This window comes from Chanodichthys erythropterus, chromosome 12 (genome assembly GCF_024489055.1).
Source record: "Chanodichthys erythropterus isolate Z2021 chromosome 12, ASM2448905v1, whole genome shotgun sequence".
Classification (NCBI taxonomy): domain Eukaryota; kingdom Metazoa; phylum Chordata; class Actinopteri; order Cypriniformes; family Xenocyprididae; genus Chanodichthys; species Chanodichthys erythropterus.
Genome location: NC_090232.1, coordinates 34,162,109 through 34,180,363, shown reverse-complemented (window position 1 = coordinate 34,180,363; position 18,255 = coordinate 34,162,109). Strand labels below are relative to the sequence as shown.

General features: G+C 35.1%; 1 protein-coding gene across 5 annotated transcripts in view; it reads left to right on the top strand.

The window, feature by feature from the left end:
• The window catches only part of rgs12b (regulator of G protein signaling 12b), a 54,723-nt gene that overhangs the window by 19,343 nt on the left and 17,125 nt on the right, over positions 1-18,255 (top strand). For all 5 annotated transcript variants that reach the window (XM_067405348.1, XM_067405349.1, XM_067405351.1 and 2 more), the window contains one exon: positions 562-672. In XM_067405348.1, coding sequence (XP_067261449.1) covers positions 562-672 — 111 coding nt within the window. The remainder of the gene's footprint in view (positions 1-561; positions 673-18,255) is intronic.

Genomic DNA, 18,255 nt, shown 5'->3' with positions numbered 1-18,255 from the left:
CAAGTGCATATGTTGGCCAAGCGCTAACGTGAATGACTAATGTAACGTTAAAGTTTGTAAAACAAATCTTGCTCCATCCTTTATCATTACAGACAGTCTGCATTAATGGACACAGTTTTAGGTAATAGTGGGCCCACAGCTGATTAGAAGAACCATATGGTCAAGTATCAAATAAATATGTACACTTAGATTGATGAAGTTGTTAGTAGCCTAATAGTTTAAAAATTACTATGGTAAAACAAGTTAATTTTCCAAGAGTTCCAAGTTAATTTTAATTGTCATGTACCAAACTGTATCCTCTTTTGATACCTAAAATCAAACTGATGAAATGATCTGCAGCACATACTTACATTAATGTTTGCTACATAATTCTGGTGGAAATTTAGTTGCATTCAAATTGTAATATCATGATGTATTGTAACATAGTAAATCTTGACGTATACATCACAATATGTGTTGTATAATGAGGACAACTGCATTGAAAATAATTGGTCTAACACCAGTACAAAAATTGGAAATTGTTGTCTATGTTACTAATGTCTTTCTCTCGGTTTCTCTCAGGGTGGACGGTTCAAAGGCATCACGATGGGCTTTCCTCAGCGTTCCTCTGGCAGGCGATCTTTTGGACGTTCCAAGCGTCTCAGTATGGCTCGCTCACTCGATGACCTTGAGGTGAGGTTCCTCAAATGCTTCTCTTTTTCTCCAGACATAGACCTCTACTTTTCTCTGTCTTTCTCTTTCATTCTCACTTATAAAATTTCCCAGCATTCTGATCCTATCAATCGGAGGGTTGGGAATGATTACATAAGGAATGAGTGACCTACGCTGTACTTCAGAGACGAGAGACATGCATGCAAACTGAAAAAAACAAACACAGTCAACCCTCTGGACGTTAGAACTCTAGGGGCCTTATTTACAAAACAACAGCTGTGCGCCCGTAGAACAGATTTGACACCGCAGCGAGGGTATTCCAGTGTATTAATGGCTATGGTCACACTCGCACACGTGAGTTTAATTTTAGACCCAGCAGTCAAAGAGATAGAGTGCATCCGCGTGTCATGTGACGTGCACACAAGTGTGGTGACGGCAGATTTCCATGGCAACGGAGGAGACGGTGAAACATGGATGGTGTAATTTTCAGATGGGATCGCTCGGGGGCATGAAAAAACTGGCAGCACGTCACATCTCAGTCTGGCCTGATAGCCAGCATGCTAGTGGTTATGGTATATATATATATATATATATATATATATATATATATATATATATATATATATATATTTTTATATATTTTATATATATATATATATATTATATATTTTTTATATATTTTATATATATATATATATATTATATATTTTATATATATATATTTTATATATATATATATATTTTATATATATATATATATTTTATATATATATATATATTTTATATATATATATTTTATATATATATTTTATATATTATATATATATATATTTTATATATATATATATTTTATATATATATATTTTATATATATATATTTTATATATATATATATTTTATATATATATATTTTATATATATATATATATTTTATATATATATATTTTATATATATTTTATATATATATATATTTTATATATATATATTATAATATATATATATTATATTATATATATATTATATTATATATATATTATATATATATATATATATATATTATATATATTATATTATTATATATATATATATATTATATATATATATATATTATATTATATATATTATATATATTATATATATAATATATATATATATATATATATATATATATATATATATATATATATATATATATATATATATATATATATATATATTTTTTTTTTTTTTTTTTTTTTTTTTGTAATTATTGGCTTAATTTGGAATACTAAAGCTGAAGTGTGTTTTTTTTTTTTTTGACATATTTTCTTCTATTTCAGCTTGATTTGCAGAGACAACTATAAGTAAGCCATTTGTACACTGATTTGCCTGAAAATTGTAAACAGTATTGATCTGTGGTGCTATGAAACATTGCTTTTTTGTTCTGAGCATGCCAACCTGCTTGATTTGGGGGGAACTGTTGTTTTTGCTTGACCAACCACAGTGACAGTTTTTCACTTAAATGCACACGTCAGCTTGAACTTATTTTAAATGAACATCAATCTGTGGTTAACATTCACAAATTATTTATTATCAGAAGCACAGCAATGATAAGTGGTGCATGTCAAGGTAAATATCACTATTAACATTTCTCCATTGTCAAGTGGGACAGCCATGAGCATTGTCATAGAGGATGAGGGGCTTACTAAAGTCCTCCTTGGTATAGCATAATGACTGAGTAAAATTAAGTGGTTCCTACCCATAAAATCTTTGTTCTGGGCCAATGAATGTAACCCCTAAGTATTTAACATTGGTACATAACTCGTTCCGCACTATTGTGTTGTAAATGGTAGCCTAAATCATGGAGCTTGTTGAGTTGAAGTGGCCGTCAATAAAACAGGCAAAACAGAATCTAAAGACATTTAAAGGGTTAGTTCACCCCAAAATGAAAATTCTGTCATTAATCACTCACCCTCATGTTGTTCCACACCTGTAAGACTTTTGTTCATCTTCGGAACACAAATTACGATATTTTTGATGACAGATTGCTGTCAGATTTCCTTCCATTGAATGCCTTTGTAACTACCACTTTGACGCTTCAAAAATTTCATAAAGAGATTGTAAAACTAATCCATATGAATTGAGAGATTTAGTCCAAATTTTCTGAAGAGAATCGATCGCTTGAAAAAAATTATTTTAGGCTTTTACTCGTATGTAAACATTGATCAGCGATCATAAGCAGAAGTTCAACCTAACTTGAATAAGGCACAAAAACAAACCTCTTTCGGAAGCTCAAATGTGCTTTGTAACCAATGTGGTTCATTCTTGTGTGTTACACAGCACGTTTGAGCTTCAGTAAGAGGTTTGTTCTTGTGTATTATTCAAGGAAATCTGATAGCATTCTGTCTTAAAAAAGATCTTCATTTGTATTCCGAAGATGAAAGAAGGTCTTACGGGTTTGGAACGACATGAGGGTGAGTAATTAATGACAGAAATTTCATTTTGGGGTGAACTAACCCTTTAAGAATGGACCAGAGCTGTATCAACCTCAAAGTCCAGTTTCCTGGGAATGACTTTGTTCAAAACCAAGATATATTTTATTAGATCATGCATTACCTAGATATTGAACCCGTTACTTTGTCATTGCTATAGCATATTCCTTATATAATTTATAATTTCTGTGAATTTTCAGCATCATTACTCCAGTCTTCAGTGTCACATGATCCTTCAGAAATCATTGTAATATGCTGATTAACTGCTAAAAAAATTCTTCTTCATGTTACATATTTTTAGGATCTTTTTTATTGATGAATAGAAAGTTCAGAATTAAATTGTATTTATTTGAAATAGAACTCTTTAGTCGTATTCATTGTTTTTTTTAATACATTTAATTAGTTCTTGCTGAATAATGTTTTTTAATCTTACTGACCCTAAACCTGTCACGTATATCAAATATTACTGTTATTATAAAAATATCCTGCATATTCAATTTTAATTAAATAGGTATTGTTAAAAAAATATATAAATACACTTTAAAAAAAATCTACTTTTTTTTCGAAAGGTTATTAGTGGGTAATTATTATTATAACTTTGTCCACTATTATAAGTGATTTGTCAATAATGAGTAACTGATCCCAGAAAACAGTTACTCTTTTGGACTTGTTTAGTCTCATGATCAAATCCTTCCTCTTTTAAAGAGCAGAAATCCCTCTTTACCAGTCACATAGCGTGAAAGTGAGTTTCCGTGCCACTCTGACGGGACAGTCACATTGTTGATCGGGCATGATAAGATAAAAGAATGAAACGCTTCCTCTAGACTGGCTGGAACAAACATTGGCCTGACTGCATAAAGCGGGTTGTATTGGGTGTAGAAGCAAGAAAGCATCGGTCTTAAGAGCAGGAAGATTTTCATCTATGCTGTTCAAATGCTAACAAACGCATTGATTTTTAAGACAGAAACTGTAATAATGCTGTGTTTGGAAATGAAGGTTGAATGTCTTATATTTTTTTCCCTTTTGCTACTATTATTTTCCTGAAGTCTCTCTCTTTTCTATTTCCTCTCATCTCTTTGTCATGTCTTCCGGTGGCTTCGTCTCTTTTCTCAGAGCTGTACATATGCAGGGCGGCAGCACTTGTGTGTGAACAGAGCTCGCTTTGTGAAGCAGCACCGTAATTAGTGTGAGAGTGAGTGTGTGTGTGTGCTAATGAGCATTGAGCAGCATTCTTCTCGTTAGCAGGGACTCTGCTACGAACTCGCACACTTTCTGCAGCGAGGCATGAACTTGCATACACGCTCTTAAATTACATGCTAATTGAATACTGTCCTTAAATGCTGTGACACACTCTCAAGCTCTGAGATGAACATACACAAACAACATCAGGAAAGGCACTAATTATCGGCTTCTGCAGTACACACACACATTTTCTCTGGCTGGCCTATCATGTTTAAGAAAGCGAGCTATGCAGTTATCTTGTCAGCGAGTGTTTACCCGGTGAGATGGCATTTCTCTTCATGCCCACAAACACTGTGTGACATCATGCCAGCCTTTCGAGCCTTTAGTTTGCTCACTGAGCCAACAAATTCCCCCTCCCCCGATTCAAAACTCATCGTGACTATCGTTGAGAGTCACGAATACAATTTATTTTTAAATACAAACTCATTTTACAAGGATAATTTAAACTGAATGGCACTCCTGAGACTGATTCCTGACTTCTTCATAAACCGACCGTGGAAGTGAACTTGAAATACACGTATCTGGTATTATGAAGGATTTTAAAGAAAATTGTTATCTTAATCTTTCATCAAAGATGAATCATTTTGCTTCACTATGGCTTTCCACAGCAATATTCAATGGCCTGACACTCCTAGTTTCTGTAAATTAAATTTCAGGATTTTTAGAAGTGTTAAGCATTGAATGTTTTTTCAAGTTTCCCAATCTTTTAATAAATTCACAAATCTTAATGGCTTTTCTAGTTGTTTGTGATTTTAAAGGCACAGTATGTAAGTTTCGCCATTAGAGGTCGCTTTTTCAAAACATTAACAAAGGCGTAGCTCGATGACGCCGTGAATGAGCTTAGAATCATGGGATTTGTCATCTTCACCTCCATAGCTGATGGAAAGCAGTCCGACGGGAAATCATGTTAATGGATGAGCTAATGTTTTATTTTATTAACATTATTTTGGTAAGAAGCAGGGTGGGTCTTGAGCCCAGGACTGTTGCTGTTTTTATCATGCTTATATGCTGCAGTCGGCTGCAGCCACTCCTTTCATTTTGTTGTTTATGCATATTTTATAACTAAAGTTTAAAGATTAAAGTTGTTTAACGTCCACCTCCTTCGTCCCTAAACTTGTACTTTGTTATAGTAACATTTAATCACTTAAATTCACATTATTTTTTTCATTGTAATGAAATAGCCACGAATAGCTGAATTACAACTCCTAAAGGTCACTTTACCTGACATATTAAAATTGTGGGGTAACGCAGGACTATTTTACTTTCTCAAAACAATCATACTACAATACGTCTGAGTGTGTTGAAAGTTATAACGTGTTATAACGCGTTTGCTTGGTGGCTGATATGAGACACTTGTTGCACATTTCAGTAAACTAGATCAGTATCAGAATGTTAATAAAAGCTGGATGACTTGTGTTGCTAAATTGAATGCAGTTAATTTTAAAATATGTTGTATGCTGGAAACAATGCTGTATTACTGTTACTACAAATAAAGCTTCTTCTGATTATGCTAAAAGATAGCATTGTCTCTGAGGCATGGTACAAACATCGCGATAAATCAAGAAAACAAGATTCAAACAATAAGATTATCCATGTTGAACTGTATAACAATGATTAGTTTTCTGTCAGTAAAAGAATCCAAACAGTTGCTCACCTGTCTAATAAAACGCATAACATATTAAAGCGTCTTTGGTGTTTTCATGGTTTCTTCGGAGATCATGCGTGGATATGACGTCACTGACAGGAGATGTAATGACATTGTCATGTATTCCCTGTTTGTGGACACATTAGTTATTTCCTGCCTTATATCATGTTTTGTAGTTTTTGGTAGTTTCTCATGTTGATTAGGTTTCCAAGGTGTTTCCATTTACCTTATCCCCTTACACTAGTCTTCCCTGTTTATATAGTGCTTGTGTTTCATTTGCGTGCTGTTGGTCATTGTAGGTGGTATGTGTGGTTTCCTTCCATGTCGTTGTTCTTAGTGTTTTCTATGTCATTTATTAAAGTTTTCCTATGTTTAGACGCGCTGTTTTGCCTGCTTATTGAAACCAGCGTGACAGACATGGACCATAAAACTGGTTAAAATAGCTGATTTCTCTTGATTTAAACATTATTGACATTTGGGATAATTTAAGTACACTAGTCAACAAAATATATAACATTGTTCTAGTGGCTTTCGGATATTTTAATTAAAAAATCATACATATTGTGCTTTTTAAAGTATTTTTAAAAATATTTTTACTCACAATTTTTACCTGATGAAATTTTTTTTAAAGCTTATAGCTAGAAAAATATATTTATTGTAAGAGTGCCTATGTAGTTTTAAGACTGTATTTGTTTAAGTGACTTCCAGGTCTAGAAATCACATGTTTTATATTAGGCTAAACTCCAGCTTTACTCAAAGAGATTGAAAACCCTGGTTCTTTAACAAAGTTTCTGCTGGGGTGAATTAAAATAACCAAAATCTTGCTTTTTTTAGTTATTTTAATGCTTATTTTATGTTATTTTAAATCATTACGCTATCTTGAGGCCCCCTTAGACGTTTACTGATGCCCACTTAGAGACACATTTTTTACACTTCAAAGTATTTTCGATGTGCTTCAGTACATTTCTTGTTGAATATTTGGTTGAAGTCATTACACTGCAGAAGTAAAAAGGGTTGTGAATGCATTTCATGTATAGTCTCAGACTAAGGTTTGTGAAGAAATTGATCACTTTACTGATTTGAACATGTGAGTCTAAATAATCTCGACTACATAAATAATACTGTTTTTATGTTGCACGATGGACATGAAATTGCACAATCGGATATGCTGTATGCACACTTTGCTCAACCAGTTTAGTGACAGGAAAGTTGGATTCATGTATGAGTAGTTTGATACATGCTGTGTGTTTGAGGCAATGGGCCTGAATGATTGCAAAAAATTGAATTGAGGAGATATACAGCATACATGAAGTCATGCATGTTTGAAAACAAAAAATTATTGTTAAATCATCATAAGATTACACACTGAACATTAGAATTGTGGATACAAAAATGTAAATAATATTAATTCTGAAAACTGGAACCTAAATACAGTTTTGTTGTGCACCGCAAGGCTTAAAATAAATATTAACGACGCATTACTGGATTTCCTGTTGTTGAAAAGCTTGATTAGAAAACAAGGTAGAATCCTAATAATTATGCAACCCAGAAAGAAACTTCTCTCAACTCCCGGTCTTGTGACTGCCTGATTTAGAAGAGTTTTTCAGAATCACTCTGTTTGTGCGTGTTTGTTTCTGGGTGTATGTGAGTGTATTTTACAAACATAATGTTTGTATAATATCAATGCATCTAGATGGGTGTATAACCTCATGTTAGGGCATTGTACAATCAATAGCATGAGGAATATGGTGCATTTTTAACTCTCAGAGGCCGAGTCAAACACACTCAGCTGCATGTACCATCACATCAGTCACAAATTCTGATTTATCACAGTGATGATACTACTTTGCTCCAGGGTCCAAAAAAAACCCCAGACCCCTCAGATTCTTAAACACTGCTTACGGAGATAACAGGGTTGGGACTTGTAGAAGAATGTAGCTCTTCATACCAGTTTCATGTTTTAATAGTGCCTGTCAAACAAGACAAATCCATACAAACACACTGAGACTAACAATTCAACGTTCCGGATACTTTTCGTTATGCACATTAACTGCAATTATACAGACACTGAAATAAACACATGCCAGGAAGCTGAACCCCCTTAATTGTTCAACAACACACACTCGCACACACACACACACACACACACACACTGATTCTTTCACGCTCTATTCTTTAAGCAGATGCTGTGCTCAAGGCATACTAAGTAGGTGACACAACACATTGTGTAAATAACGTGAAGAATCCCACTGTGAAGCTCTTACATTTCTGTGCGTGTATGCATGTGTGACTTGTTTCTCACGCCTCTGTGAAGTATATGAGTGTGAACGCACACACACTCACTCACTCCCACTTGCGAGCGTGTCTCTGCATCTCTGTCTGTGAGCCCTGGGCTCTGTGGGCGGAATAGGAATTACAGCGGAGTGGGTGGAAATACAGAGAGAGAGAGAGAGAGGCAGAGAATCAAACGACACAAGACGCAGAGATAGTGACAGGGACAGACTGTGAACACGGACTCACTGCACACTTGTGTGTGCTCACACATGCCGTATTGGACACAGCCAGTGGATGGATGTGTTTACAGAGCGTGGAGTCATTTAACGTCCAACTGTGGAGTCTAACACTGCCATACATGGAGCCAACTTTGAGCGTCAATCCTGATGGAGTGAGTACCTGTACATGCACATTTGTACAGATTAGTGTGCTTGTTTGAGCTGTCAAGTCATGTTGTGTTTAGAGGCAGAGTGTTTTAGTTGAGGTGGAGGGTTGTGGATGCACTCCGACAGTTTTCAATCGCAGGAGTCTGTGTTTGCTGTTAATATTTAAGAGTATGGTTGTGATCAGGAGGCGCTCTTTGGATTTTAACACCACTTGCACAAGTACTTGTGCGATCTTGCTGTGGAATGCAGGTCCTTGTCTGTTGAAACCTCAAATTAGTTTAAAAACTGTGCTGAGGGACAGGTTATCAAGTGAATTTGCATATCGAATGCTCCTTTGATGCCATTCATTGACATGTTTTGTGCTTTTATATATATTTTTAATGATGTAATTGTATGCTAAAATTAGCAAGACGAAAGATATTTGGACATGTAATTATATCATTTACCTTTTATGGTTTGATCACGAATCATCTTGCTTATGATAACCATGTGACTTTATTTGTCCAATCAGGTGTCATCGAATTCTTATTAGCTCCCGATGAAAGATTTCTGTATTTGCCATATGTTTTTGGAATTTTCCTTTTAGCATTATTTGAGGTTTATTTGTGGTTATTCAGGTGTCATTTATGAATTTTTAAAGAGACTTTGTCTTCACTCTCACGCACCTCAATTGTGTATTGAGTGTTTTATTGTTGAAATTGTACAGGCTTAGACAAAACAAACGTTTCATATGAAGCTGCCCTCCCTTTTGAGACAGACGAACACTAATCAAAAAGTGTCAAATAATTAATCAGATGTCATAAAGGAAGTTGAGTGAAACATTAATACTTTGTGAGTGAACTCATTTGGTATTACAATGAAGTGGTTTGTTCATATTGATTATTGAAGTTTGGGGAAAAGGACATTCTTTTTCTTTTTCTTTGGAAGAGAAGCATTTCACCCAGAATTAGAACAGAAGTTCATTAGATTTTCTGTTTGTTTTCTCTTTTCTATTTCCAAGTCAACTTTAACTTCTAAATTTCACCAAATATCATTTAGATAATTAGATATAGTCCTTGTAAAGCATATGCAAGTATTATGTAATATATTATTTTAATTTTTTTTTTAATTCATAGTATTTGATAATTTTGTGTATGAGTGATTGTGTGTCTGGGTTGAAAGATACAGCAGAGGGCAGTATTGAGACAATGTTGTCTTTTAATGAAGAAATCAGCTATAAACTTTACTTTTTGTAAATAGCAAGTATATTTACATAATTCATTGTTGAATGTGTCACATCATCAATGATATTGTTTTTGCTATTTATCTCTCTTCTTGCCAAATGTAATTTTTGTGTTTTGCAGTGTCGATCAGGCTTGTCATCCACGTTTATGTATAAAGGAATTATTTTATATGAATGAAAAAAAAGCATTTTAATATAAATATTGACAAATCTAGCATTCACTACAATACATCAATTAATTAAGACTAAAGGGTGTATTCAACAAGCTTATTTTTAGCTCAATGTATTGAATTATCATCACAGTTGACATTGTTGTGTATCTAACACTTAAAGAATATTTGAACTCACCAGAGCATGTGTGGGGCAATGCTGTGATTATAATTATTAATATTATATAAAAGCTTTTAATGCCCTCTTACATTCCCAGATGAGATGGGTTTCTATATAGAGTTCTGTCTGTTTGCCAGCCCGCTTAGCTCACATAAGCTCCATTGCTCTTGGTTCGAGAGGGAAGAGAGAACCTCTGTTAATGCCTTCATGCCTACTGGGAACAGCCAGAGAGGACTGTCATGAGAACCAAGAGGAATGTGGGTCTGCATTCAAATGACTTTAGATCTGACTCAGTATTATGTATTGGTTTTCTCTTGAGAGCACCAGGGCATCCCCTGATTCAGAGAGCTCATCCCCATCTGAAATGTGTGCCACAGTACTAGAGTGAAGATCTGGGCCAAGCAATGCATTTGAATATGAACTTGCAGTGTTGTCAGCTGTGATCTGAAGCACTGTCAGTCCTCTGTTCATAACAAACATCTCTCAGAACCTTGTATTTCACTAATGTGAAACTCGAGTTCAATAAATGTCCTTTTAAAATCATATACTCGTATACTTTGTTATTGGTGACAGAGAAAAACTGAACGTCATACACTAAATACCTGAGAATTACACACTAGCAGACTTTCAAGTTCTTCCGAGAGTAAAAACTTACACAGAAACACACACCTCATTGCTAGGAGATACACAACAAGTGTAAACAATATGTGTTCTAAAATCGGCTATTTTCCCCAGCATACGTAAACTTAAAAAATAATTATTTTTAATAGCTTTTAAATTATAAATATATAAAAATTATATTTGTATTAATTTATATGAGTTATTATATTTGCTTTTATTATAATTCATTGACATATTCCATATACAAACCTGATTCCAAAAAAGTTGGGACACTGTACAAACTGTGAATAAAAAAGGAATGTAATAATTTACAAATCTCATAAACTTATATTTTATTCACAATAGAATAAAGATAACATATCAAATGTTGAAAGTGAGACATTTTGAAATGCCATGTCAAATATTGGCTCATTTTGGATTTCATGAGAGCTACACATTCAAAAAAGTTGGGACAGGTAGCAATAAGAGGCCAGAAAAGTTAAATGTACATATAAGGAACAGCTGGAGGACCAATTTGCAACTTATTAAGTCAATTGGCAACATGATTGGGTATAAAAAGAGCCTCTCAGAGTGGCAATGTCTCTCAGAAGTCAAGATGGGCAGAGGATCACCAATTCCCCCAATGCTGTGGCGAAAAATAGTGGAGCAATATCAAAAAGGAGTTTCTCAGAGAAAAACTGCAAAGAGTTTGAAGTTATCATCATCTACAGTGCATAATATCATCCATAGATTCAGAAAATCTGGAACAATCTCTGTGCGTAAGGGTCAAGGCCGGAAAACCACACTGGATGCCTGTGATCTTCGGGCACTACATCACATACAGGAATGCTACTGTAATGGAAATCACAACATGGGCTCAGGAATACTTCCAGAAAACATTGTCAGTGAACACAATCCACCATGCCATTCACCGTTGCCGGCTAAAACTCCATAGGTCAAAAAAGAAGCCATATCTAAACATGATCCAGAAGCGCAGGCGTTTTCTCTGGGCCAAGGCTCATTTAAAATGGACTGTGGCAAAGTGGAAAACTGTTCTGTGGTCAGACGAATCAAAACTTGTTCTTTGTTCAAAAAAAATTCTTTTTGGAAAACTGGGACGCCATGTCATCCGGACTAAAGAGGACAAGGACAACCCAAGTTGTTATCAGCGCTCAGTTCAGAAGCCTGCATCTCTGATGGTATGGGGTTGCATGAGTGCATGTGGCAAGGGCAGCTTACACATCTGGAAAGGCACCATCAATGCTGAAAGGTATATCCTAGTTCTATAACAACATATGCTCCCATCCAGACGTCGTCTCTTTCAGGGAAGACCTTGCATTTTCCAACATGACAATGCCAAACCACATACTGCATCAATTACAACATCATCACTGCGTAGAAGAAGGATCCGGGTACTGAAATGGCCAGACTGCAGTCCAGATCTTTCACCCATAGAAAACATTTGGTGCATCATAAAGAGGAAGATGCAACAAAGAAGACCTAAGACAGTGGAGCAACTAGAAGCCTGTATTAGACAAGAATGGGACAACATTCCTATTCCTAAACTTGAGCAACTTGTCTCCTCAGTCCCCAGACGTTTGCAGACTGTTATAAAAAGAAGAGGGGATGCCACACAGTGGTAAACATGGCCTTGTCCCAACTTTTTTGAGATGTGTTGATGCCATGAAATTTAAAATCAACTTCTTTTTCCCTTAAAATTATAAATTTTCTCAGTTTAAACATTTGATATGTCATCTATGTTGTATTCTGAATAAAATATTGAAATTTGAAACTTCCACATCATTGCATTCTGTTTTTATTCACAATTTGTACAGTGTCACAACTTTTTTGGAATCGGGTTTGTATATTCTAGTTATGGAATGGAATATTTGTAATATTTAATTTAAGACAATAATTTTATAGGCGCAAATCAGATAAAACATGTTTGAGAAGCAGCTTTAATTTAAAAGTTTTTTTAAAAGATTTTTTTTTGTTTTTGTTTTTTAGATTTACAAAGAGCCATATACAAGTGTTCCATATTTATAACTTATAGATCATATAAAAATCATTTTAATGTAGCCAAACAGTTTTTTGGCTTTTGTGATGGAAGATAAAAACAGCCCACCCAAAATACTAAAAATAAAGCTCACAAACCTCGCTTAATGATCTTTCACCAGCAGCCAAACAGCATAATTTTAATAGTCCTCTATTTTTTTGTTCTCTGAAATATATCTGCCAAGTATTTTTAAGATCTTTCTTTTTCACCCTTCTACTCAGGAAATTGCCAATTTTGCCGCTCATATTTTTGAATCGAGCTCATGAGTTTTGTATCAAACGCTGCCTTTGTACCTCCAGCTCTGGGATATTTTTATTACTTTCTCTCTCTGTTCTGATATGACCCGCTCCAGAACCTGCCTTTCATTAACATCCACTCTCACGGCATGGTCATTCACCTTACGTCATTCTCCAACTACCCAGTGCCTCAATTTCCTCCAAAAATACGCCTTTCAGCAGGACGTTCCAGAGGTCTGTCCATCCTCTTGGATTCCACATTTTTTACAGCACTAAGAAACTCAGCAGAGCTTTGCTGCCGAGTTCCCCGGCTGTGTTTTTAGACGTTGGGAAATTAAGACGGATGATTATTTGAAGTGGCAGCGCAGTGCTGTGCCGTTGGAGGCCCGGAGTGAGTGCTTTCTTTTGTCTTGAATGGAGGATTTATTTGAGTTGTGGCAGAGCCAGGGATGGTGAAACGGTTGAGTAAGCATTTCTTGATTCCTCTAAGGGAGAGAAAGAGAGAGGAGCTAGTCGGCGTTGAAAAAGATCACCAAGTCTGACATCTGTTTTTTTAGTTACTACACAGGTCAAGCAAAGAGAGCAAGAGAGGAACGAGAGAATCCCGTCGTATTCTTCCCCATCTGAATTTCTCGCTCGCAACCCAGGCGCTGTCTGCAGAGTCGAGGTTGTCATAGTTACAGCACAGAATCAGAATGGAACTTCCTCGTCAGTAAGACTGTCTGTCTTGTGCTCGGAAAGCATGTCGGCTCTTGCTGTGGAGGAATGAAATGAGTGCAGTCTAAGGTGTAAGAGAGGAATGGATTGGTTAGTCAATGCGTTGGGTCTCTACATGTTGGGAGCTGCGCCATATGATCAGACACACATCGCCGAAAGACCATGAGTCTGAAAAAGAGGCTGTCGTTTAAAAGGGTCTGCTACTTTTATACGGTGAGTGGCAAAAAGTTGTTTTCTTTCTCTGCTATATCCCAATCTTTCTTGGTGTCTCTGTTTCTTATGTGTGTTTAGACTGTGACTTCTCTCTCCATTAGTCATTGTAAGATGTTAGAGACATCTTTTTTGTTCGTTCCCATTCATTGTCTCTGTAAACATCCTCCAGACCTGCTGTCGGAAAGGGAGAAGAGACAGAACACACCTGGGCTACACTAGCTCAAAAACTTCATCCTTATGACAAATGTGTGCAGATTGATTAGACGTGGGTATTTTGTCAGATACTACTTCTCGTATTTCTGTCCTAAAGAGTTTGTCCGGTAAATGAGCTTGAGCATTCTCAAAGCCAAAGCAAATAGGCAATTGTTGGATACTCTCCTCTGTAGACTCACACAACTCACTCTTTCTATCCGGGGAAATTTAGCAATCAATGCGAGGCACTATTCATTTCAGATTCAAATGTAAACACTGGAATCTGTTTGTCCGTTAGCTGTTAGTCCCACAGTTTCCTGCTTCCTCTCAAACCACGGTGTGTTGGGTTTGGATAAACCTTGTCTGTTACTTTTCAAACACCTTATTGGAATGTGTGTTTGTGGGAGGGAGAGTGGTCATCAAACATGTTTTTTGACCAACTGACATCCCTCATTTCCCTTCAGTTTTTCCTTCTGTCTCTGAGCACATACTTATTTTATCCCTTTTTCTCCTATGCAGTTATGTGTGTGTACATGTTTAATATATGTATACACACTACCAGTCAAAAGTTTGGAAACATTACTATTTTTAATGTTTTTGAACGAAGTCTCTTATGCTCACAAAGGCTGCATTTATTTCATAATAAATACAGGGAAAAAAACAATAATATTGTGAAATATTATTACAATTTAAAATGATTTTAATATACTTTAAAATATAATTTATTTCTGTGATGCAAAGCTGAATTTTCAGCATCATTACTCCAGTCTTCAGTGTCACATGATCCTTCAGAAATCATTCTAATATGATGATTTATTATCAATGTTGGAAACAGTTGTGCTGCTTAATATTATTTTATAACCTGTGATACTTTTTCAGGATTCTTTGATGAATAAAAAGTTGAAAAATATCAGCATTTATTTAAAATAATATCTTTATAACAATATACACTATACTGTTCAAAATTTTGTTTTTTTTTTTTTTTTTTTCGAAAGAAATTAATACTATTATTCAGCACAGATTTGTTAAATTGATAAAAAGTGATAGTAAAGATTTATATTGTTAGAAAAGATTTATATGTTGAATAAATGCTGTTCTTTTTAACATTTTATTCATCAATGAATCCTGAAAAAAGTATCACAGATTCCAAAAAAATATTAAACAACACAACTGTTTCCAACATTGATAATAACTGAGTATCAAATCAGCATATTAGAATAATTTCTGAAGGATCATGTGACACTGAAGACTGGAGTAATGATGCTGAAAATTCAGCTTTGCATCACAGAAATAAATTATATTTTAAAGTATATTAAAATAGAAAACCATCATTTTAAATTTTAATAATATTTCACAATATTGCTGTTTTTTTTCTGCATTTATTATTATAAATGCAGCCTTAATGAGCATAAGAGACTTTGTTCAAAAACATATATATATTTTATTTTTCTATATTTTTTCCCACATCGTGTGTGGCTCCGTAAAAAAACCAGTTGTTCTGCTTAATATTATTGTGGAAACCATGATACATTTTTTTCCATTATTATTGGATGTAGTTCAGATGTATTGCAAGTTCAAAATAACATCATTTATTTGAAATTGACATCTTGAAAGTATTTCTTTCTAAAAAAAAAAAATGTTCTCAGTAACAGTTGCATGGGCTGTGCGAAGTGTGTGACTGCAACTCCCCCCACTTGTTGAATCTCCTGATTCACTCAGAAATACGTCATATAGAAATATTGTGAAATAGCCTGCAAATGCTGTTTAATGACAGGCCTGCCTTTGTGAGGTTATATGTATACAAACATCATGCCTTTGTGAGTGTATGCTAGCTGTTCTTTCACATTCCATCATAAAGTTGTCCATGTGTCAGCTAGTGCATGTTTGAATATTTTACCCTTGCAAACATAGCATTGAGGTGTTGTGCATGTGATGCCCACAGCCTTGTGTAAACAAACACACATGGATGTATAACAAGTGATGTTTTGTATATGCATATTTAGTTCCGCACCTAAAACTCTCAAATCTCATAGATCATAGAATTGAATACGTCATATAATTTTTTTGTGATGATGTTTACAATATAACATGCTAAATACACCATCCCATTTCCAGAAAAGTTGGGACATTTTGTAAAATGCAGTAAAATCAAGAATCTCATTCTTTTTTAACCTTTATTTAACTGACAAATGTACAAAGAAAAGATTTCCTATGTTTTTACTGACAAACTTAAGTCTGTTTTGTAAATATAAACAAAATTTGATATTGATGGCTGCAACACCCTCCAAAAAAGTTGGGACAGAGGCATGTTTACCACTGTGTCACATCCCCTTACCTTTTGAATACACTGATACTAATTGTTGAAGTTTTGCAAGTGTGATTTTTGCTCAATCTTGCCTGATAAAAGTCAGCTGCTCAACAGTCTGTGGTCATCATTGTCTGATACTCCTTTTCATGATGTGCCATGCATTTTCAATTAGAGACTGATCTGGACTTCAGGCAGGCCAGTCAAGCGCATCCCTTCTATGTAGAGTGTCTAAGAAACCACTCTGATGTATCATGTGCAGAATGAGGCTTGGAATTGTCTTGCTTCCCAGGAAAGATGTTATCTTGATGGCAGTTTATGTATTTGTACAATTCCAGTACATGCCTCCACGTCAATGATTCCTTCATTGCAAGTCACCCATGCTGTTTGCACTTATGCACCTCCATACGATGAAAGATGTTTGCTTTTGCACCTGTTGCTGATGAAAGTTTGGATGGTCCCTTTCGTTGGGACTGAAAACTCACAAGCTGAAACATTGACTCATCTGACCACAGCACACATTTCCACTGTCTTTTGGACCATCTGAGATGAGCTCAGGCCCAGAGAACTCGGTTGCATTTCTTGATGAACACCAGACTGTTAAGTGACAATGCTTTTCCAAAGTCCATGTGTCTATATTTAACATAGTAACGTGATGGTTTCTCGTGTAATGCTGTCTGAGGGCTCAAATGTCACGCACATTCAACGGAGGTCTCATTCAATGGAGAAATATCCCTACACAGACTGAGATTTCTCTGGATTCCCTGAATCTTTCCACAATATTATGTATGCTTGATGCTAAACTCTTTGCAATCTTGCATTGAGAAATGTGATTTTTATGAATTGTTTGACAGTTCTCACATGATATTTGGCATAAAGTGGTGAGCCAATACCCATGCTCCTTTTATATATATTTATTATATATCTATATATATATATATATATATATATATATATATGCAAAGCTTAATGTGAGTGTATATTTAGATTTTATATATAGAATGTAGTCTCTGTGTGTTTAGATCCTACAGGTTTTGTCTCAGCAGGAACATCAGGAATGTGCCTCATACAGCAAGAAACACATACATCCACATATCTGTTTGTGATCACAGGCCATCCAGCTGCATAGAGTTGAAAGTATATGTAAACCCTGAGGTATTTATGGATCTCTCCACAGTCTTTGCTCTGTTAGTGAATGCACAGCGGAGGGGAAGAGAAGGAAAACAAATTAAGTCACACCAGGGTCATTAGACTAAGAGAGATGCTGAGATGAAAGCAAGATGGGGCTGAACTTATGCGGCTGTAACTCATCTGAAATCATTTATTTTTCTTAAAATATATTATTTGGCCTGTAAATGTGTATTGCTCAGTGCAGTGGTTCTCCACCACCTTTTTTGCCTCAGGACCCAGATTTGACATCAAGTGATGACTTAACTTGATTTGTTTAAGATTCAAAAAGATCTTTAAATACGCAAAATATTAAAGTTAGCATGAAAGCTTGTAAAGAGATAAATAGATGTATAGGTTTTATTCTTCTAAAAATATAGATTTATTTTAGATCAACCTCATCAACAGTGAACAAAGAGCAGCTTCTGTGAGCCACGATCTTCTATGTTACATTAAGAAGGCAGAAGAGATTTGGGGTAGAAAGAGTCAGGAATGTGAGGGGTGGAGAGGTTGGAATATGGGGGCTTGGAAAAGGCCACTTATATTT